Consider the following 23,937-nt stretch of genomic DNA (forward strand, 5'->3'; position numbering starts at 1 on the left):
CGAAAAGTGACCTCATAGTGAAAAAAGTTCTGTGGTTACACATATAATATGATCTCATTTATATAAATATATTGCTAAAAAGAAAACCACAGGCCTAAAATGGTGTCACTTAGGTTAAGGCCCGGAACCAGTAAACCAACACTTAAAAAAAGCCAACCTGTCATTTTGGCCTAGAAATATAACCTCTAACCAGTCAACATGGGGTTTTCTCGGTCAGCATTAGGAAACTTACTGATACACCCTTTTTGTCCCCCTCAGGAGGGTGACCTTGCCTCAAACAATGGATTCTTTGTTAACAATTTCCTTTTTCCCACACCTTTAAAAAGTCTTTAAAAACCTTTCCTTTCCTGGCCCTTTGGGGCTCTCCTCTACTTGCCAGATGGGATGCTGCCTCATTCATAAATTGAAACAGTTAATTGGATCTTGAAAACTTACTGTAACAACATATAAGGCTGTTGTTGAAAGAGATTTGGGGACACCGAAGACCTTGGCAATGACCTCTGAAGACCCATTCCACAGTGGATCCTAATTTAAAAATTTGAGTTGGTGCTGTCTGACGTAAGATTTGGGTTACATAAAATGTAAACATTTATTTAAATGAACACTGAATTCGATTTTGCTCTTGAAAATCTCCTAATTCTGGTTTTTTCTATCTACCCATGAAAGGTTAAAGACCCGCCTGGAACTATGAGATAGAAAGAGAGAGCCGATCAGCAAAGCTCGGCTTTGTATTTTCAAACAACCCCTTTATTGCAAAAGTTATTGGGCCAGTGGGTTTGAAAATGGTTGGCACTGAAATGGAGGGTATACAACGGCGAACCGAAGCTCTTGCAGCCCTCACAGAAGTAAGACCCGTCATCCCGCGTACCTCACTGCGCCACTTCCTGGCTCGCACGCACTGCTTGGAAGAAGAAACGTCGAGTCCTGCTAGGGCCTCCAGCCAATGGCTACACTTTTGCTCTCCGCCCTAGCAACTCCGGGCCAATGGGCGGAAGGCTATCTTTTGATTAGGTACGGTCCTTTTCTAGCCAATCGGAAACGTTCTTCAAATGCGTCTCTCTGAGATCGCAGGCTCCGGCCAAGCAGGCTTCACTTCCGGTAGGCTGTCCTGGGCGGCTGCGCGTGTTGCCATAGCGACCATTTTACGTTACTGGTTTGTAGGTTTCGTCCCCGGACCAGGGCTACTGCGGGGACCACTCTTTCTTCTCCCATTCTTTCTCGTCCCCCTACGGCCCAAGGGCCTTACGCAGGCTCTGGGGGTCTGGCCTAGGGTTCCGCGGCGTCCCGCGGAGCGGGATGGCTGCGGAAGAAGAGGATGAGGTGGAATGGGTGGTGGAGAGCATCGCTGGGTTCCTGCGAGGCCCGGACTGGTCCATCCCCATCTTGGACTTTGTGGAGCAGAAATGTGAAGGTAAAAACCAGATCCCGAAGCGACCATTCTTTCTCGCCTCTCTCTCGCCAGCGATCGGCAGAAGGTGGTCACCACGAACCATCTCTCATCTCTCAGGTCTTACCCCTGTCCGCCAGGTTCAGAGCTGGTTTGTTGGAGGTATTGCTGTCACTGCGTCAGTGTCTTCCTTCATGGAACTGAAGACAGGGACTCCCCTTTCTTTGGGCCCAAGCACACATCCGAAAATCATTAGATTTCCATCCTATGTTGGGTCTCTCACCTTACCCTGCACGTTTCTTCCTTGGGCAGGTGCCCTGTTTGGGTGGGCTTCAGCAATTTCCGCAGAGACTGGGGAGGAGAGAGATGAGTTTGCGTAGTGTTCCTTCCTGATCTAACAGTTAACCGCAAAGGGTGCGCACGCTGTTACTCCAGCAGGCCCAGAGCTGGCGACCTAGAGGCATGTTTACCTTTACTCTCGACTCTCGGATATACCAAAAATGGGGAGGGGGCGTATCTTGTAACAACTAAGGTATATAAAGGTGGCCTAACATTCCCTGTGAGGGCAAAGGACCTCTGGGTCCTGATCATTCACGCTTAGATTCTGCGTTCAGTTCTCCGAGACAAACTGGAGCCCAGGTATGGAAAAGGAGCTAGAAACCATGTCATATGAATGAATGCCCAACGATACCATTGGTGTTTAGCAGGCAGGACTTGTAGGGTAGCAATATCCCTCAATCATTTGAACATCTGCCTTGTGTTGGAGGGTTTAGACTTGTAAGCTTCAGTAGCATAGAGCTAGGGTTAATGCGTTCAAGCCACAGACAAATTTCTATGAAGGAAGTGTGCTATAGCAGAATGTATCCCAGTTAAGTTAGCCTATCTCAGAAGGTAATGAGTTCCCCAGAGGGTAGCAGTGTTTAAATGGATTTGACAGCAACTTAATGGAGATAACCATCAAATGGTTATCCTGGATGAGCCTCCCCCCCCCCCCCATGAGCTTTTGAGAGTCCTTTCAACCCTAAGGGTCCATGAATTTGGTAAAGATAAACTTTAGTTTGACCACTGAATCTTTTCATTACCATAATCAAAATTATGCCATAATAAAAATCCAGATAGTATTTAAGTATTGTTTTTATGTGTAATTTCTAAAGAAGTTTAAAATAATTTTTATTTGTGATCTTTTTAAGAATTTAGAATTCTGAGCCAGATGAAGCATGTGGAATTCTGACCTCCTTTGGGAGAAAAAAAGAATTATGTCACTCTTTCATTCTATTTACCCCTCTGAGACTAAATGCTAAAATGAAAAAAAAAAAAAATTAAAGCATTGCCTTTTTTAATCCCCAAATGTCAAAAGTGGTTGCATCTCAGTAGTAATACATCTGACTGTGTAGCACAGGGAAGCAGTAATCTTCAACTTTATACACATGTAATGTAGTAATTTGATTTTAGAACTAACTAGAAACAGTTTAAATTATTGCTGTATTGTGTGTATGCCCAGTGTTACACAGAGCAGATGCCAGTAGAGGTGGAAGTAACATCCCATTGCAACTTGAAATAAGTGTTAAAGTGACTTTAGGTTGTTAGTGTGCTAGTCTTTAAAGATTAGTTTTGTACAACCTGTGATATCAGCATTTATTTCAATAAGCATTTATTGAGTGTATGTGGGCCAGAAGCTGGGGATAGAAATAGGAATGAAACAAAATCCTTGTGGCTGAGAAGTTTATGATTTAGTATGGAAGACAGGCAGGTAAATGGAATTTAAATCTGAATTGGCAGGTGTTATAATAAAGGAGGGCATGTGGCTCTATTTTGAGTTCAGAGGAAAGGATCTAACCAGCCCAGGAGTTGAGAGTGGGTGGCAAGTCTTAGAGAATGTGCCATTTGCATGTGTCATGAAGAATAATAGTTGGGAGAAGAGGACTGGGTAAAGACAGAAAACTCTAGGAACACCTGAGCAAATGTACAGGAGTTTGAAGCACGGTGTGTATTATGTATGGTGATATTCCAAGTACTGATGTATGTTAAGAGTGCAAAGTTTGGGTTTTGGATGACAAGAGATGAGACTTGGAATTTTTGTCTGGCCTTCTGAGGATTTTGCATTTATTATTTAGTCAAAGAACAGTCATTGAAGAGCTTTAAGTAGAAAATTAAAGAAGTTAGTTTGCATTTTGGGTCATTTAGGGGGAATTTTGAAAAGTTTATTGTTAACAATTCATGAATTTGGCCTGTTTCCCTAATTAATTATCATTTCTTGATGGAATATGTATCTTTCTAATCCACATTGTTTCATACATATGATCATTGAGTAAACATTTGTTTTGGTTTTATTTATTTTAATTTCATTACTGATTTATATAGAGCAAAAATGGCCTAGTCACTTACAGTAAAATTTATATCAGCAAATTATGATAACATAATCTGGAGTCTGTTGTAAAAGGAATTAATGTTTAAAAACTATTAATAATATTACATTAAAGGTTTATAAATTGTTACCTTTTATTATTGAAAGTAGCAAATTAGTGTTTTTCTTACATATGAAATAGATCTTACATATGAAACTATAAACAAACATGAAACTTGTTTATAGTTAACACTGTTATATGCTATACATATAACATATTATTACAAATATGCATATATGTATATATCATGTATATATATGCACATAGAGTTTTTTTAATTCAAGAATTCAAAGCTGAAGAGCTAGGTTATAAGAATGAGAATTCTATTGTAAGATATAATGAGTGCACTTTTATATTTGCATTAATGAAATGATTTGATTTTGTACACTATACAGTAATATTTTTCTTTTAAATTTAGTTTTTGATGATGAAGAAGAAAGCAAATTGACCTATACAGAGATTCACCAGGAATACAAAGAACTAGTGAGTATTTTTTCCATTGATTATTAAAAGTAATTAAAATAATTTTAGCTTTTCTAAATTAAAAACATGGACTTTTTCCATTTTAAAATTCTTTAATTAAAAAAATCCATTCTTGGTACACCTGGCTGGCTCTGCTATAGAGCATGTGACTCTTAACCTTGGGATTGTGAGTTCAAGCCCCATATTGGGAATAGAGCCTTCTTAAAAAAATAAAAAATAAAAAATCCAGTCTACCCTAATAGTACTACTAGTTCCATCAGGCCCTAAGGCATCTCTGAGCATTTCATCCTTTTGACTTCTTATCTCTTCTACTCTAGAATCTAAGAAATGAATTTAGGACAACTATTTTAAGGGATCTTGCATCTAATCTTTAAATTTTATTCATAATCTGCTGATTCGTCTAGATAAGTGTTAGTTATTTGCCATGGTTGTCTTGTGATTTTTAAAAAATGCCTCTGAGTAGCGGAAGAGTCGTACCCCATTGACTGTCATGACCCTGACCAGTTATTTCAAGTAGAGGAAATAAAATTTCATTTGATTCTCTGCAGAAATTTTAACTTTCCATTGTTTGTGGAGTTTTTTGGTGAAAGACATTGTCATTGCCATATAGTATAATTTTATGTAGATTAATAATTGCAAGCAAACATTTGATTATCCTGACACTTAACATGAAAACTGTCATTCGAATTTTTCTATGTAAATTGGAAAAGTTACACTTTCTCTTTTTAGGTTGAAAAGCTGTTAGAAAGTTACCTCAAAGAAATTGGAATTAATGAAGATCAGTTTCAAGAAGCATGCACTTCTCCTCTTGCAAAGACCCGTACATCACAGGTTCTGCTTTTGTGTCATTCTGCTAACATATAGTTTTAATAAAAATGCCCAGCGTTTCACTTAAATTTGCTATATTTGTTTGTCGAAGGATACTATTTTAGACATTGTATGAGTAAAAAGCTAATTCATCACATGTGGGTTCTTTTTATAATTACCTTAAGAAATGATAATTTGTGGGGCACCGGGTGGGTCAGTTGGTTAAGCGTTCCCATTCGTGATTTCAGCTTTTGTCATCATCTCAGGGTCATGGGATCAAGCCCTATGTGGGGCTCCCTGCTGGGCCTGAAGCCTGCTTGGAATTCTTTCTCTTGCTCCCTTTGCCCCTCCCTCTCCCCTCTCTCTCTGTCTCTTAAAAAAAAAAAAAAAAAAAAAAAATTTGAGACATGAATGAACTAATGCAGTTAATGCAGTTAAAAAGGAACTTTTCGACTGCAGAACTAGGATAGATCACAGTTTTTATTTATATACACTGTTCTATTGTTCTATTTATGTATTACTGTTGTATTTATATAGATCTCTGACAGTTTATCAGTTGCCTCTTTTTTAATCTTAGCAGTTTTATAGTGCACATTTCCTGGGGCTTCCTTCCCTTGGAGCTATTTTTATTTTTAAAATTGTGTAGATTTTGTAGAGATCTATTTATTTGTTTATTTTGAGGGAGAGAGAGAGGAAGAGAGAAGGAGAAAGAGAGAGAGAATACAGGGGCCAGGGGCAGAGGGAGGAGGAGAGAGAATCCCAAGTAGACTTTGTGTTGAGCATGGAGCCAGATATGGGCCTCCATCTCATAACCCATGACCTGAAGCGAAACCAAGAGTCTGACAGTTAACTGATCTACCTAGGCACCCCTGGAACTACTTTTATTGTCTCATTAGTTCTGCAGTGCTGATTTGAAATGGATATTATGTGTATTTGTAACATATTTACTGAGGGCTCATGTTAGCTGCTGTTTTAGACACTTGACACGTATTATGTCATTTAACCTTGCTGCTGCCCCTTAAGATTTTGGCACTGTTTTATTTCCACTTAGAAGTGAAAAACCTAACGCACAGCTATGTTAAGTGACTAGTGCAAAGTCCACTGCTAAGTAAGTAGTAGTGCAGGATACCATACCAGCCCAGGCACTCCCAACTGTAAGCCCTTGCTCAGAAGCCTTCTCAACAAGTTGCTTTAGCTTTCCATCTTCTCTAAATAAACTGTAATTCCTTAGCCTGATGATAGTGAGGATTGTCTGTGATGTGACCCTAAATTAGATTTTCAGTCTCCTCCTGCTGTAGTTCCCTGATATGTTATGTACTATTGTTATTCCAGGCCACTTGATCTTGTAAGCATCCATGCATCTGGATTTGCTCATGCTATTCCCTAACCCTGGAATGTTTGGCCCTCACCTCCCCACCCCAGTATTTTTTCCTTACCAGATAAATCCTTTTTATCATGAGGGCCTTGCTAAAATGTTACTTCTTGTGGCAATTTTCTCAATCTCTGGTATGCTAGGGTGAACCAGCACTCATTCTATCTCACTGGACATTTTCACATTTTTGGTACTCTGCCCCAAATTATAGTTTCTTAGAAGTCTATTTGCCTTACTAGATTATAAATCCTTTGAGATGTTTTTAGTATCTTTGTATTCCCGATGTCTCATCTCATAGATGTGAACCTAGTTAGTAGTAGGTAGTTCTTAATAAATGTTTCTTAACTTAAATTACTTTTTATCATGGCCTAGAAGAGGGTGCTTTGACTACTGTTTAATCCAGTGCTTCCTACTATACTTCTCTATTATACAAGTTTTCTTATTTTGCAATCATCTCTGATTCTAGAGATAGAACATCTTTAATATAACATGACATTTTGAAAAAATGTTTAAATATTATTGGTATGCCCCAACTAATGTAAATAAGTATCTGGTTTTATTCATTAATAATGCTATAAAGCAAAAGTTGTTTTAAAGTTCACCAATAGCTTTTATTTTTTATGTACCATAAATTTAGTTTAAGGAGTAATAATAGGATTTATTTTCTTCTCCTTTTTAGGTGGGCAGGAATAATTTGAAAATTATTAACTACTATTTAGGTTTCTTTTAAGATGTTGATATTTGTTTTTCAGGAATGTTTTCTACATTGGTGAATATTTGTCAACCTCTCAATTAAGTCATTATGAATGAGCCTGAATTACTTTGTGAATAAAGATGTTCATGCTAATAGCAGACATATCCACCTTTTGTTTTCATTATTCAGATAACTTTATTTTTTTTATTAAAGATTTTATTTATTTACTTGACAGAGAGAGAGATCACAAGTAGTCAGAGAGGCGAACAGTGGCGGGGGGACAGGTTCCCCACTGAGCAGAGAGCGCAATGTGGGGCTCGATCCCAGGACCCTGAGATCATTACCTGAGTCTAAAGCAGAGGTTTAACTCACTGAGCCTCCCAGGCACCCCCATTATTTGAATAACATTAAATTGAATGAAGATGTTCAGAATTTTAAAATACTGTTTTCAGATCAAGAGTAACACATCTTTCTCTTTTGTTCTGCAATGCAGTACCTTTTGATTTATTTGGAGTTGATTGGTAATATGGTCTTGCTATGTACAAGGAGGCAAGCCTTTTGATACAGACAGACCTAGATTTGAGTCCTAGATCTTTCATTTACTAGCTGTAAGTTTGTTGTGCTGTTTTCCTTTCTTATCCATTCTGATTCTGTTTCCACATCTGTAAAATCTGGATAGTATCTACTTTGAAAAGTTTTTGCATAATTTAAGAGATAATGATCATAAAGCATTTAGCACAATAATTGACATTTATAAGGTGGTCTATAAATGGAAACACCTCCTAATTAATACTAGCTATTTTGGTGGTTGATTAGCAGTGTGCTAATTAGGCCAGGGTCATTGGTTCAATCCCCATGTGGACTAGTTAGCTGCATTCTCTTCTGGAGCAAGCACTTAGCATCGAATACTGAATAGCAACATGATTTAAATCAGCACAAGGCTATCCCCATTACCAGAAAAACAATTTAAAGCTATTTTATTTACTACTTTGCAGCAATAATGTAGTTTTTTTTTTTTTAAATTTTATTTATTTATTTGACAGACAAGTAGGCAGGTAGGCAGAGACAGAGATAGGAGGAAGCAGGCTTCCTACTAGACAGAGAGCCTGATGCGGGGCTCGATCCTAGGACCCTGGGATCATGACTGGAGCTGAAGGCAGAGGCTTTAACCACTGAGCCACCTAGGTGCCCTAATAATATAGTCTTTATACAGAAAGATCAGAATGCTGAGTCCATTATGCCACTGTAGGGTGTCTACGAATTAACTCAAGAAACGAGTTGCTTATCCTTAGTTATTGAGTAGGTAATTTCTTTTGTTTTGGTTTGGTTTTGATTGTTTAAACCAGCTCCCATTGCATTATACTGCTGAAGCCCATTAGCAAAATTCTTTTCTCCTGTTTGGTCATCATTATGCCTAGGCCACTGCTCCTGCCATACTCTGTTTATTGAAGTCAGCAGGAGTAGCGAGTGTATCAGAAGAAGAACTCTGGTTTAAGACAACAACAACAAAAAACCTGTGAGAGCATTTTTTCTGTTAAATCTGTGATTTCTTAAAACATGCTCATGAATTAACTGTTCAGAAAATATGATATTATAATAACTACTGAGATATTTACTATTTCAGTCACCTTCAGTTGAATTTTGTAATTTTGTGGTGGTTTCCAACCGAAGTAGGCAAAAATGACTTCCTTCGTTATGACTTCCTTGTGATTTTTTGTTGAGGGTAATCATCATCATTGATTTCTATGCACTGTATTGCAAAATACTGCTATACGGTAAGAGACAAACAGTATTTTTTGCTTTTCATACTTGATTTGCTTTGACTTTTAGAACATAAAAATTAACACTTTCAGAAACATTTGTGTTATGGTAGTAATTTGGCAAAATTATGATGTTTTTCCAATAACTTGGATCATTGAAAAGATTACATATGTGGTATAACTTTCATTTTCTAAAAATACACACAGGATAGGGGTGCCTGGGTGGCTCAGTGGGTTAAAGCCTCTGCCATCAGCTTGGGTCATGGTCTCAGGGTCCTGGAATTGAGCCCCGCATGGAGCTCTCTGCTCAGCAGAGAGCCTGCTTCCTCCCTCTCTCTCTGCCTGCCTCTCTGCCTACTTGTGATCTCTGTCAAATAACTAAATAAAATCTTAAAAAAAATAAAAAATAAAAATACACACAGGATAATTAACAATATTTTGTGTGAGTACTAGTAAGATTTTAAAAATTAATAGGTTTTAAAAGTTTTATAAAGATTTTCTTTTCTTTTTTTTAAGATTTTATTTCTTTATTGGAGAGAGAGAAAGGGAGCGCAAGAGCAGGGGGAAGGGGCAGAGGAATCTCAAGCAGGCTTCACGCTGAGCCGGAGCCTGACCCGGGGCTCTATGCAGATCTCCATTTCACCATCCTGAGATCATGACTTGAGCTGAAATCAAGAGTCCAACACTTAACCGACTGAGCCCCATAGGCGTCCTAATAGGATTTATTTTTTAGAACAGTTTTAGGTTTACAGAAAATTAAGCAGATAGTACAATGTCCCTTATTACTAACATCTTTCATTAGTATGGTATATTTGTTAAAATTGAGGAGGCAGCATTGAAACATCATCATCGGGGCGCCTGGGTGGCTCAGTGGGTTAAGCCTCTGCCTTCGGCTCAGGTCATGATCTCAGGGTCCTGGGATCAAGCCCTGCATCGGGCTTTCTGCTCAGCAGGGAGCCTGCTTCCTCCTCTCTCTCTCTGCCTGCCTCTCTGCCTCCTTGAGATCTCTGTCAAATAAATAAATAAATAAATAAATAAATAAAAGAAACATTATCATCATCATTATTATTTTAACTAATGTCCGAGGTTGACATTAAGTTTACTCTTTGTGTTCTGCAGTTTTGTGGATTTTGCCAAATACACAGTGTCACATATCCACCATTATGGTATCTTACAAAATACTTTCACTGTCTTTTTTTTTTTAAATAAGATTTTATTTATTTGACAGGCAGAGATTACAAGTAGTCAGAGAGGCAGGCAGAGAGAGAGAGGAGGAAGCAGGATCCCTGCTGAACAGAGAGCCAGGACACTGGGATCATGACCCGAGCCGAAGGCAGAGGCTTTAACCCACTGAGCCACCCAGGCGCCCCAATACTTTTACTGTCTTAAAAGTCCCCTGTATCCTACATCTTTATCCTTTCCATCCTTGCTCCTGGCAACCACTGCGTTTTACAGGCTCTCTCGTTTGCCTTTTTCAGAATATCATATAATTGGGATCATGCAGCATATACCTTTTCAGACTGGCTTCTTTTGCTAAGCAGTATGAAATTAAGGTTCTTTCATTTTATTTGTTGTTTGATAGTTTGTTTCTTTTTATTGCCGAATAACATTCTTTTATATGGATGTACCACAGTTTATCAGTCTACCTTTTGAAGAACATTTTGGTGTGTTCCAGTCTTCGGTAATTATGAAAAGGCTGCTACAAATATTCATATTTATGTGGACAAAGTTTTCAATTCATTTGGGCAAATAAAACCTAGGAGCAAGATTGCTGGTTTATACAGTAAGATTAAGTTTAGCTTTGTAAGAAATTTCCAAAGTCTCTTCTAAAGTAGTTGTACCATTTAGAATTTTCACCAGCAGTGAATGGGAGTTCCTGTTGCTGCACATCTTCAGCAGCACTTCATATAGTTAGTTTTTTGCATGTTAGGCATTCTAATTAGGTTTATAATGGTTTACTTTTGCCCATTTTATTTTATTTTATTATTTTTTAAATATTTTATTTATTTATTTGTCAGAGAGAGAGGGAGAGAGAGCGAGCACAGGCAGACAGAGTGGTAGACAGAGGCAGAGGGAGAAGCAGGCTCCCTGCCAAGCAAGGAGCCCGATGTGGGACTCGATCCCAGGACGCTGGGATCATGACCTGAGCCGAAGGCAGCGGCTTAACCCACTGAGCCACCCAGGCGTCCCACTTTTGCCCATTTTAAAATTGAGTTGTTTTCTAGTAGTTGAGTTTAAGAGTTCTTTGTATACAATTTTTGATGCAAGTCTCCTTTATCAGGTATGTGTTTTGCAAATATTTCACAAAATGTTCTTCTGTGGCTTGTCTTTTCTTTCTCTAACAGTGTCTTTCACCAAGTGGAAGTGTTTTATTTTATTTATTTAAATTTTTTATTTATTTATTTTTTAAAAAGATTTTATTTATTCATTTGACAGACAGAGATCACAAGTAGGCAGAGAGGCAGGCAGAGAGAGAGGAGGAAGCAGGCTCTCCGCGGAGCAGACAGCCCGATGCGGGGCTCGATCCCAAGACTCTGGGATCATGACCTGAGCTGAAGGCAGAGGCTTTAACCCACTGAGCCACCCAGGCGCCCCTAGTTGTCAGTTTTTTATAGATGTTCTTTATCAGGTCAAGGAAATTCCTATCTATTCCTCATTTGCTGAAAGTATTATCATGAATGAATGTTGGATTTTGTCAAATCCTCTTCTGCATCTATTGATATGACAGTGTGATCTTTCTTTTTTAGACTTTTCATGTGATTAATGAATTACATTAATTAATTTTTGGGTGTTGAACCAACTTGCATAACTAGAATAAATCCCTCTTGGTCATGGTGTATAATTGTTGGGATTTAATCTGCTAGTATTTTGTTGAGTATTTTTCTATCTGTGTTCATGAGAAATACTATTCTTTCTTGTAGCATTTTGTCTGATTTTGGTATCAGTGTAATGTTGGCTACATAAAATAAGTTAGGGAGTATTCTCTGCTTCTATTTTTAGGAAGAGATTGTGAGGAATTGGTGAATTTTTTTTTTGAGGATTCTTATCTAAGGGCAAATTTTCATATGCATGTTCAAATACATGTAAATCCTACCCTGAATCATTCAGGGAGGGCTGGTGGGACAATAGCATGGACACTGAATAAGTTATGTGTAGCAGGGAAAGTGGATTTTAAAGTCATACTTTTTTTCTCCTCAATAATTTGAATCAATAGAAAGGCTTTTATATCAGTTCTGTAGGTTATGCTATTTAACTTCTACAAATAAATATGTGATTATTATTATTTTGAGAAATAATATGAATCTATAACTTTTCTTCAAAGTTTGATCTTTTTTTATTTTATGGAGAATTGTGTAATTTCTTCATTAAATATTTGGTAGAATTTACCGGGGGACCCAGCTACGCCTGGAGCTTTCTGTTTTGGAAGGTTGTTAATTATTGGTTCCTTCTTTTTAAAGATGGAGTTAGAGTATTCCTGTCTCTCTATTACCTTATTCAGATTGTCTATTTCTACTTGTGTGAGCTTGGCTGATTGTGTTTTTCAAGGAAGTGGTCCATAGAGCTCTATGTGGGCCTCCATCCCAGGACCCTGCATGACCCAAGCTGAAGGCAAAGGCTTTAACCTACTGAGCCACCTAGGCGCCCCTAATTTATTCTTTTTGTAGTTCCTGAAGTGAAAGCTTAGATTATTGATGTTAGATATTTCTTCTTTTTAAATATATGCTTTTAATGCTGTAAATTTTCTCTGAACACTACTTTAGCTGTACCCTGAAAATTTCAATAAGTTGTATATTCAGTTAGGAATATTTTAGGAATTTCTCTTAAGACTACAGTTGACCTTTGTACACAGGTTTGAACTGTGTGGGTCCACTTCTACACAGATTTATTTTTAAAATAAATACAGCACAGTACTATAAATGTATTTTCTCTTCCTTATGATTTTCTTTTTTAAATTTTAATTCCAGTATAGTTAACATAAAGTGTTATATTAGTTTCAGGTGTAGAACATAGTGATTCAACAATTCTATACATTACTTAGTGCTCATCATGATAAGTGTACTCTTAATCCCCTTCACCTATTTCATTCTCCCCTCACCCACCTCCCTCTGGTAACCATCAATTGATTATCTGTAGTTAAGAATCTGTTTTTTGGTTTGTCTCTTTTTTCCCTTTGTTTTTTTGTTTCTTAAATTTCACATATGAGTGAGATGATATGGTATTTGTCTTTAGCTCACTTGCTTATTTCACTTAGCATTATATTCTCTAGATCCATCCATGTTGCTGCAAATGTCAAGATTTCATTATTTTTTTATGGCTGAATAATATTCCATTGTAGCTATATACCACCTCTTCCTTATCCATTCATCTATCAGTGTGTACTTGGGCTGCTTCCATAATTTGTCTATTGTAAATAATGCTGCAATGAACATAGTGATACCTAGATCTTTTTGAATTAGTGTTTTTTTTTTTCCCTTGAGTAAATACCCAGTAGTGGAATTACTGGGTCCTATAATATTTCTATTTTTAATTTTTAATTTTAATTTTCTATTTTTAATTTTTAATATACTAGTTTGTATTCCCACCATCTGCGCCTGAGCGTTCCTTTATCTCTACATCCTCGCCAACACTTGTTGTTTCTTGTGTTTTAATTTTAGCCATTCTGACAGGTATATGGTGATAGCTCATTGTGGTTTTGATTTGCATTTTCCTGATGATGAATGACATTGAGCATCTTTTCCCGGATCTCTTGGCAACTCCGTATGTCCTTGGAGAAATGTCTGTTCATGTCTTCTGCCCATTTTTAATTGGATGATTTGTTTTTTGGTGTTGTGTAAGTTCTTTGTATATTTTGGATACTATCTCTTTATTGAATATGTCCTTTGCAAATATCTGCTCCCATTCAGGAGTTTGCCTTTTAGTTTCCATATGATTTTTTTTTTCTTTCTTTCTTTCTTTCTTTTCTTTTTTTTTTTTTTTTTTAAGATTTTACTTATTTATTTGACAGAGAGGGAGAGAGTGAGCGAACACAAGCAGGCAGAGTGGAAGGCAGAGGGAGAGAGAGAAGCAGACTCCCCGCCGAGCAAGGAGCCTGTTGTGGAACTAGATTCCAGGACCCTGGGATAATGACCCGAGCCAAAGGCAGCCGTTTAACTGACTGAGCCACCCAGGCGTTCCTCCATATGATTTTCATAATAACATTTTCTGTTCTGTAGCTTATTGTTAAGAATGCAGCAGTAATACATATAACATATGCAATATGTGTTAATGGGGTGTTTATGAATTGGTAAGGCTTCTGGCCATCAGTAGGCTATTAGTAGTTTAAGTCTGGGGCAGTCAAGAATTATATGCAGTTATTGGACTGAGCAAGTACAGGCAGGGGGAGAAGCAGGCTTCCCACTGAGCAGGGAGTCCGATGTGGGACTCCATCCCAAGACCCCGGGATCATGGCCTGAGCCCAAGGCAGATGCTTAATGACTGAGCCACCCAGGTGCCCCCTAAGAGCTGCTCTTGCATTTTGCTTTGCTTTGCTATATACTGCGGTTTTCTGGTGAGCGGATTGCTGAAGGAGCTGATTGCTCCCTCCTCTTTGCTTTTTCATTCCTGATATTAGTAATTTATGTTTTTTCTCTCTTTCGTTCATAGTTAACCTAGCTAGAGGTTTATCAGTTTTTTTTTTAAAAGATTTTATTTATTTATTTGACAGAGAGAGATCACAAGTAGGCAGAGAGGCAGGCAGAGAGAGAGAGGAGGAAGCAGGCTCCCTGCTGAGCAGAGAGCCCAACGTGGGACTCGATCCCAGGACCCCGAGATCATGACCTGAGCTGAAGGCAGCGGCTTAACCCACTGAGCCACCCAGGCACCCAGGTTTATCAGTTTTATTGATACTTTTGAAGAATCAACTTTTAGTTTTGTTGATTTTCTACTTTAAATTGATTATGTTTAGGGCACGATTTAGGAATATGCATTTCTTAGACGCCTCAAGGTACACATTATGTGTGTAACTTTAATTCTGACTTGTTGTTAGAAGCTCCAGTTGATACACTGCTATTAATAGAACTGCTCTCAAAGAGTTTATTACTGATGGGGATAAAGTCCTTAATATCACCAATAAGAAGTCTAGGAAACCCCAGAACAAAGTTATGTGGGGGCATAATCCCATCAAGTTGTCTTGGCAGACATGACTAATCTATCACAGAGACTGTCCACAACTGGTTTCAATACTGAGCCTTGGGCTGCCAATCACAGTCAAGTCTACTTGCTAGTCCCTGCTGTGGGTCTTTTGAACAGTGCATGTGACTTTAGGGGGAAGAACCTTTCCATCATTTTTTTCTACAGCTGACTCCTCATAAATGTCACAGAGAGAGATGCATTTTTAAGATTTTATTTATTTATTAGAGAGACAGGGAGGGAGTGAGCAAGTACAGGCAGGGGGAGAAGCAGGCTTCCCACTGAGCAGGGAGTCCGATGTGGGACTCCATCCCAAGACCCCGGGATCATGGCCTGAGCCCAAGGCAGATGCTTAATGACTGAGCCACCCAGGTGCCCCCTGAGAGTTGCTCTTGCATTTTGCTTTGCTTTGCTATATACTGCGGTTTTCTGGTGAGCGGATTGCTGAAGGAGCTGATTGCTCCCTCCTCTTTGCTTCCTCTTTGATGGAGCTTTGGTTGATGTGTCTGACTTATTGCTGCAGCCTGCCTGGTGAACAATAGCACACCCTTGGTTGCCTCTGCGTGATTTTGTGTGTTCAGCTTTTACATTAATATCACGGAAAGGTTGAAATAAGATTTTAGTCTGGTGCATTAAATTTGAGTGTTTTCTCCTGGGTTTTCACCCATTGCAAATCTTATTCTACTTATTATTGATTAGCTTGGGAAGTGGCAATAGCCCCCTGTAGTTAGGGAAATGTTAATTTAGGTACTCCATGGAAGACACCTTTACTTTTCCCCTTAATTTATCTCATTTGTTGTTTCTTCCAGAAAATGATTTCACAACATAATTTCTAACTTACCTTTTACATGAAATTTGTACATATAGGACAATTGTCTTCCCACATTATTAATATCTCATTACACTTATTTTCCAGACTCCATTTATTTTTTTTGCATTGACTTTTATTCAACTTGGTACTTTTATTGATTAAGGGATAATTTTGTACTTAGGATTTATTATTCACAGTAAATTTCAGGTGATAGAAATAAAACCAAATAGATATTGTTATTTTGGCCGCAAAATAAATCCAGATACTGAAGTGGTAACCTTAAAAAAACTAAGCCTAATTTCTGTGTTATTTTTCAGAGTTACTCAGCACTGGCTCATTTGGAAAATATATTACCGTTGTCAGTCTTAGCTTCTTGGAGGTCTGGGGGTTGGGAGAGTCTTACATTAAAGGCTTGTAGAATCTTAAAATTTAACTTTTGAGTCATTTGACCATAAGTACTACTACAGCATTCTTGAATTAATAGAAATGATTTGCCATAGAAATGATCTGAGTGTGTGGAAATAGTTGTAAAACTTGAATCTTCATTTAACTTCCAGATTTCTTTTCCATAGGCCATTTTGCAACCTGTATTGGCAGCAGAAGATTTTACTATCTTTAAAGCAATGATGGTCCAGAAAAACATTGAAATGCAGCTGCAAGCCATTCGAATAATTCAAGAGAGAAACGGTAACATGTTGAATTTATATCTAAGTGCTAAATTTTTGTTTTTGTTTTGCAATTTTGACTATTCTGATTATATTATGGTCTTAAATGTAGCTGCTTTGTATAAATGTATTTCACGTTTGCTGACTGAAGAGATTCAAGAATGTAAACTTTCCTGATCAATTTGTGTTTGCCATCTCAAAGAAAGCAGACCAGAATTTGATTTAATGATGTTTTAGGTCTCAGAGAGCTTGATTTTTCTTCCTAGTCATTTTGTTTATCAAATTCAGTATTTTGAATGGTCACAGTTTTAGTTACTGTGAAGAGAAGGTGACTAGTCTTTTTTGTCGGGTTTATGATAGTTAGGACCTTTGTAGGAGACAGTGGCTCTGCAGCGTTAGTGAGCTTTTGGAGTTGTTGGAGGGCTGTTGAAACATATACGGTTGTTTCCCTCTTCTGATTCAGTAGGTCTGGGGTGGGATTGAATGCTTTGCATTTTTAACAAGCTCCCAGGTGATGCTGCTGGTTTTGGGACCAAACTGAGAACTGTTCTAGGACAGTGGGCAGGTATGACTGCACTACTGTCAGGGAAAGGAAAACCGAACTCAAAGCCCTCATAGCTCTCTTTAGTTATTCTCTTCCCTGACTCTCTTGTCTAATTTCAGTTTGTCCTTTGATTTTCCTGCTTTTGTTCCCGTCTTGTGTATTCGAGTTACATTTGACATCTTGACTTGATACATGTGTGTTTCTAACCGTATTTCTTATTGTACTATCTCCTTTTCAATCCAGATTCAATCCAGATTCTTACTACCTTTCACATTTCTGGCTGTAGTAACCTGACCTTAATACCTTTGTGTTCCTTTGCTCAATAGACTGCACTGATATTCTTGACCTTGCCTATTTACTCTTTAACGGTTTGGCAGCAGGACCTGTTTTAAAATTGCTTCTTGAAGACGTGAGAGCTATAGTTCAATTGTACTGTTTGCTTTTAAAGGTCTGGAACATGCAGCAAGAGGCTTCTATTGTTGTAGGGCAAGCAGGGCCCTTGTGGATTCTTCTCTCATTAGTATCATGAGAGTAGAGACTATCTCTTAGAGCCCAAGCACCACCATAACTGTCCTATAAAATTCTAGAATGCTTTTCACAGCAGGTGTGAGAGCTGATGTCTGTGGGTAGGAGATAACATCACCCTAACCCTGAACGGTGCTGTTGCTTTGGTGTAAGTCAGTCTGGGAAGCAGTCTGTCTTTCTACCATGGTTTGCTTTATAAAATCCTTTTCTCTGAATGTTCCTGAAATTATGCCCTATTCTGACCTATGGGTTAGAGGGCGCGAATAATTATTTTATGTTATAGCTAAAATTGTTTTGCGGGGATCAGTTTTGATAAGAGCTGGTGAACTTGATATTGGCATGCCATATGTTTTCAGTTTGGAATTTAACTGGAAACTCATTTAGATTTTAATATAAAGGGAAGAAGTACATATAGCTTGTATCAGCTGGATATCGCCTCAGGCTGCCGTGAGCAGAAAAAGCCTCAATGAAAATGTCCTAAGCAGTAAGAATCGTTCCCCACAGAACAAGAAGTCCAGAGGAAGGGAAGAAGGAAGACAGTCTATGTTGGTTAAGTTAGTAACTCCGTGATATTATTAAGAACGCTGACACTTTCCATCTTTACCCTCTCTTCTTCTGAGGATCTCTCCTGATTGCCCTCTAGCTCCATTGGATGAGACTCAATGATTTCTCATGAAGAAAGGGGATATATTTCTTCCTGTACATCTCTTTTTGATAACAAGACAAAACTTGCATGGAAACCCCAGAAACTTCCCCCTCAGGTCCTATTGGTCAGGATTGGGGTCACATGCTTTTCTTAAACCCTCTGGCATGGAAAATGAAACCATTATCATGAGTCACTCTCCTGTGTTGGAGTGGGGCTAAGTCTCCAAATACTTGGCTGCCTGTTAATTAAACAAATCTGGGTTCTATTAGCAAGGGAGGATGAGGCAATAATGCAGAAGAGTGCTGGTATCAAACCACAGGGTGAGAATGTTGGCTTATCTTTAAATAAAATCTAATACTTTGTTTCTGCCATAGTATTTTTAATACTTGCATTTAAGAACATTGCTTAAGTTAGATCAAGGAGTTAGTACCTTAGAGCAATGTTGAGTGTACTCAGAACTGCAGACCATTTGAAAATTGTCTTGGGAGTAAGAATAATTCAAAGGCTCTCTGGATTCTTTGTTGTATTTTATCAAAGAAATTTGGGGAAATGCAAATCAGAGCATTATTTTGATTTTTTTTTTAAAAGATTTTATTTATTTATTTGACAGAGAGCGATCACAAGTAGGCAGAGAGGCAGGCAGAGAAAGAGAGAGAGAGAGAGGAGGAAGCAGGCTCCCTGCTGAGCAGAGAGCCTGATGCGGGACTCCTAAGACCCTGAGATCATGACCTGAGCCAAAGGCAGCGGCTTAACCCCCTGAGCCACCCAGGTGCTCTATTTTGATGGTTTTGAAGCACTGCATACTATTGCATCATTTTTTTCTTAGTTCTTTTATATTTCCTCAGAAATACTACCAGAGCATACTAATTGTGTATCTTTTGACTGGAAAAAGTACAAAAATGCACTTGAGATTGATCAGTATTTTTTAGTCAGTTCTTTGGCTGTGATGCCGTACTGTATTTTTCAAGATGTTACCATTGGGGGAAAACTGAATAAAAGGTGCATGCATAACCTCTCTCTGTATTATTTCTTACAACCGCATGTGAATCTGCAAGTATCTTAAAATAAGTTTAATTAAAAAAAGTATTTAAACATCAAGGGGATTAGAATAATAAAGCTACTTTAATTTAGAGCAGATTGAAAATCCCATAGTCATCTGTGGATTAAGAAATGGAAGGTAAAAATTAAGACACATGCTGCTGATGTTGTGAGAATATACTAATAAGATATGAATAGAACACTGATTACCAGTCTACCTGCTTCTTAGGAAGATGTAGGTAATAAAGTAAATTCAACCAACACTTAAAATTACTTGCCATGAATTATAATTTGCATTGGGCTGAAGTTGGTACTGCCCTGGTTTATAGTTACTGGCCCAATATCTGGATAGAAGCTCCGAGAGCAGAGATTGTTTTCTTCATCTTTATATTCCTCCTGAGTGCTTAGCACTGTGCTTTTTCCAATGTAGTAAGCAGGACCCTTTTCAGCAGCATTTGCTGTAGCATGAATGAAGCATATTAACATGCTGTTTAAATTAACAAAGTATTGTATATTTTCTTTTGGAAACTCTTTTCGTCCTTAAGGGATACTTCTGAGAGCATGCTTTCATTATTAGGAGCTTAATGATTTCAGTGGTCTATCCTCAGACTGTAGATGATTACAGGGGGTGATAGTTTATATTAACTAATTTTAATTGCTGTATTATGGTCACTTTTAATGGGTAATACAAATAATTACTAAGAGAATTTCTAGACAAAACTGTGGTGTTTGGGTGGGGTTGATTCTTTAAAACAAGAAAAAGTAAAAAATATAATAATTAGATGATAGCTTAGAACATTTTTAAATGAACTGTTAATAAACTCATTTGTACTTTTTGATGAATTAGAATAGTGAGCAATAAATGTTTTCAGTAGAGTTCATATTCTTTTGTGTGGTCTTTGATTTTCAACAGGTGTATTACCTGACTGCTTAACAGATGGTTCGGATATGGTCAGTGACCTTGAACAGGAAGAGATGAAAATCCTGAGGGAAGTTCTTAGGTATCATTCTTTAATTATTTTTTGAATGAATCATTACTAATATTGTGACATGATCTGTGTATGTTTTCTACCCTCATAATATTATGAACTCGTGAAAGTAACTAAATTCTCTACTGAAAAACCATAAAAATGATGTATCATTGTATTTGTTTATAACTATGTATAACATTTTTTAATGCACAGAAAAAATGATTTTCAAGTGCCTCATACCATATCAGCCTAAATGGGAGGGGCTTCTTCCCGTCCCTTCATGGGAATAGGAAACTAGCCAGTAGACCCAGCCTGGTGACAAGACACTCTATGGCTTCTGGACCCTGGTGTTAGAAGTGGCTCATTCCAGGTGTCTAATAGCAGGAGGCTGGACATTCACATTCCACAGATGAAATAGCTGGCAGGGTGGCAGGTAACCTGCAAGGGAAAAGTAGGCAGTGGGAAGTGCCCATCCCAGACGATGTCTTGCTGGTCTCTTCTTTGCCCCACTTACATGATTCTCAGCCAAATGCCTGGCATGGAGTGTGCAGGCCACTAAAGGAGCATTTTTTTTCCCCCCTTGGGCCTGTCATCTCTTGACCCCTCTGGCAGTTTTGGAAGGGAGAAACAATTGCAGTACCTAATTTTAAAATCTCCTTTGAGAATGTAGAGGCTTAGGGCAGAAGGATACTTATAGCCATTGTGTCAACTGCAGAATCCGGCCTTCTCCTTTGGGAGCCCTTCCTTTTTCTTCAATTCTAACCACACACATGACCGTCTTCTAGCATCTGTAGTTCTACCCCTATCCACCTTGTTCTCAGCTTCAGAGCAGAAGGGAGGACAAGGCAGGATGGCAATTGGGAGGATGGGTCTAGTGGGGAACTATGGAAGGAGCTCCATGACTTAGTGCTTCATTCCAGGGGATCTAAGTAGTTGTGGGGATGGAGGCAGGTGTGCTGGTAAACCCAGCCTCTTCCAGCCAGATCCTATTTTCCACAGCAGGGGCAGATGGGAGCCTGAGACAATACAGAATGCTTTGAGTTTATAGGTTTGAAGAGTTAAGGAAATTGTTAATAGATTTAGAGGATTGGTAGTTTTGGCTTGAGCTGGTTGCTTTTGTTGGTTGATTGGTGGTCTGAAAATTAATCAGCATTGTACTTTTAGACTTTATTTTCTAAAGGCTTTTAAGGGGAATGTGCTCTGTAAAGTAGTAAAACTTTGTTATGAAAGTTTCCTAAATTGGAGGCCCTCAGTGAGCAGTTTACAGCAACTGATAGAGCTTTGGCGTAATGATTTCAGGAGAGCTTTGTGATAACTCTGGTGCCCCTGGAAAAACTAAAATGAGGGGAAGATGGGTCTTATCATTTTAAAGTGAGAGATCAGATTTGCCAATGAGATTTGGGTTTACGATTTCAAATCTGTAGGTCTTTGTTCAGCTAGGGGTCATTCACATTTCCAAAAGAAATGGGTGAACCTGTAGTTAGTGTTACTATATTATGCTGTGTGTGCCTATCATGTATCTCTTTCTCAGTTGATTCTAAGTTGCTTTAAGAAAAACCTGATTAGGGCGCCTGGGTGGCTCAGTGGGTTAAGCCGCTGCCTTCCGCTCAGGTCATGATCTCAGGGTCCTGGGATTGAGTCCTGTATCGGGCTCTCTGCTCTGCAGGGAACGTACTTCCTCCTCTCTCTCTCTCTGCCTGCCTCTCTGCCTACTTGTGATCTCTCTCTGTCAAATAAATAAATAAAAAATCTTTAAAAAAAAAAAAAGAAAAAGAAAAACCTGATTATTTCCATCTTGGTTTCCAAGATTCCTTGCACATGTTGTGAGCTTAGTTTAGCATGTTGCTTGTTGGTTCTTTGACCAACAAGAAAATTTACTTCTCTACCTTATTTTTGTATATTTCAGAAAATCGAAAGAGGAATATGACCAGGAAGAAGAAAGGAAGAGAAAAAAGCAGGTGCCCACAGCACATATTTAGTATAACAACAGGAGTATTTCATTGCCGTTATCCTTTGTTTTTTAAGCAAACTTGCCCAACATAGGGCCCAAACTCATGACCCCCAGACCAAGAGTCACACACTGTACTGACCAAGCAGCCAGATGCCCCTCATCGCTCTCATCTCTTTGGTTTACACGTAGGTTTTGCTGCTTATGTGGAACTACACGGTTCCTCAGAGTATCATATTCTTTTAGCAGTTCTAGGCATTTGTGTGCGACTTTATAACCATATTCACTTTATAACCCACACAGCAACCTACCTTTTAAGTACCCAATAAACACTGAGATTAGCTACCAAAAACTGTAATATCATTCATGTTATTCATATCATTCATATTATTCCTTATAAAAATTCCCCTTAATTTTATGAATACGAGACAGTTGAGAATAATATTTTCCTTTCTCCCTCTCCTTGATTCCTTTACTGTTTTGAAACAGCTACTGTAGTTATCCTTGAGGGCCCCCTGCAGACTTTAACGTGATCAGCCTCAAGTAGAATGAGTCAGTTATGATAATCCCTGGCATATTGTTCTGCCATTTAGAACTATTTCCATAAAGTGCCTAATCTTTCCTAAGGACAAATTAAACATGTATCCGGCTGAGGTGAAGGAAGCTAGTAATTATTCCTTCCTCTCTTCCTGTGTTTTCCCAAATTTCTCTGAAGGGAAAGGGAAACAATATGAACTGTCTCTTGGTCACTCGAAAGTCATTTTCCTTTTCTCCCTTCAGTCACTGTGGTACATCCTTGTATCATGCACTGTCTTTGAAAAGCCTCATTGTACTGCAAGGTGCCCCATGAAGAGCAGAAGGAATAGAGATGATTTAGCATTAAGAGGTGATTTATGTGTCTTTAAGTAAATCTCCTTTTAGTAAATCGAGGTGCAATGGATAGGTGCTATATTTTTTAACGTAAGAGAATAGAACAGGGATGACTAGGTGGCTCAGTTGGTTAAGCATCTGCCTTTGGCTCAAGTCATGATCCCAGGATCCTGGGATCAAGACCCACGTTGGGCTCCTTGCTTGGTGGGGAGCCTGCTTCACCCTCTGCCTGCTGCTCCCCTGCTTGTGCTCTCTCTGTCACAAATAAGTAAATAAAATTTAAAAAAAATTTTTTATTTATTTGTGTGTGAGAGAGAATGAGAGGAGAGAGGTCAGTGGGAGAAGCAGACTTCCTGCCGAGTGGGGAGCCCAGTGCCGGACTTGATCCTGGGACTCCAGGATCATGACCTGAGCTGAAGGCAGTCACTCAACTAACTGAGCCACCCAGGTGCCCCCATATAAAATCGTTTTAGAGTATAGAAGAGATATTAACTCAAAACTGCTGTCAGAAGACATTACTGTTAACTCTCTGGTTTATAAGCAAACTATATTTGACTTCTTAAATAATACTATGTTTTAGGTGTTATATGTATGGTTTTTTAAAAGACTTTTAAAAAAGACATTATTATAGAAATTTTTGAACACACAAGAGTAGAGCTGATAGTATGGTAAAGAATCGTCCTGTGTCTTTTACCCAGCATATAGGGTAGGGGTATATGACATGAGTTATCTAATAAGCTGCATGTGATTAGATTTTCCTCTGTTTTTAAGAAAAACAAATTATCAGTTTACTTAGTTTTTCCCAAGATTTAAATGATTTATTTGGTTTAAATATACTATCCC

General features: G+C 38.3%; 1 protein-coding gene across 1 annotated transcript in view; it reads left to right on the forward strand.

Moving 5' to 3' along the window:
* The first annotated feature begins 1,085 nt into the window (after positions 1-1,085).
* CFAP36 (cilia and flagella associated protein 36) overlaps positions 1,086-23,937 on the forward strand; it is a 28,230-nt gene continuing 5,378 nt past the window's right edge. The window contains exons 1-6 of the mRNA XM_059187710.1: positions 1,086-1,411; positions 4,211-4,275; positions 5,005-5,106; positions 16,460-16,574; positions 20,219-20,306; positions 22,183-22,234. Coding sequence (XP_059043693.1) covers positions 1,297-1,411; positions 4,211-4,275; positions 5,005-5,106; positions 16,460-16,574; positions 20,219-20,306; positions 22,183-22,234 — 537 coding nt within the window. The 5' untranslated portion in view covers positions 1,086-1,296. The remainder of the gene's footprint in view (positions 1,412-4,210; positions 4,276-5,004; positions 5,107-16,459; positions 16,575-20,218; positions 20,307-22,182; positions 22,235-23,937) is intronic.

This window comes from Mustela lutreola, chromosome 9, assembly GCF_030435805.1.
Source record: "Mustela lutreola isolate mMusLut2 chromosome 9, mMusLut2.pri, whole genome shotgun sequence".
Classification (NCBI taxonomy): Eukaryota; Metazoa; Chordata; class Mammalia; order Carnivora; family Mustelidae; genus Mustela; species Mustela lutreola.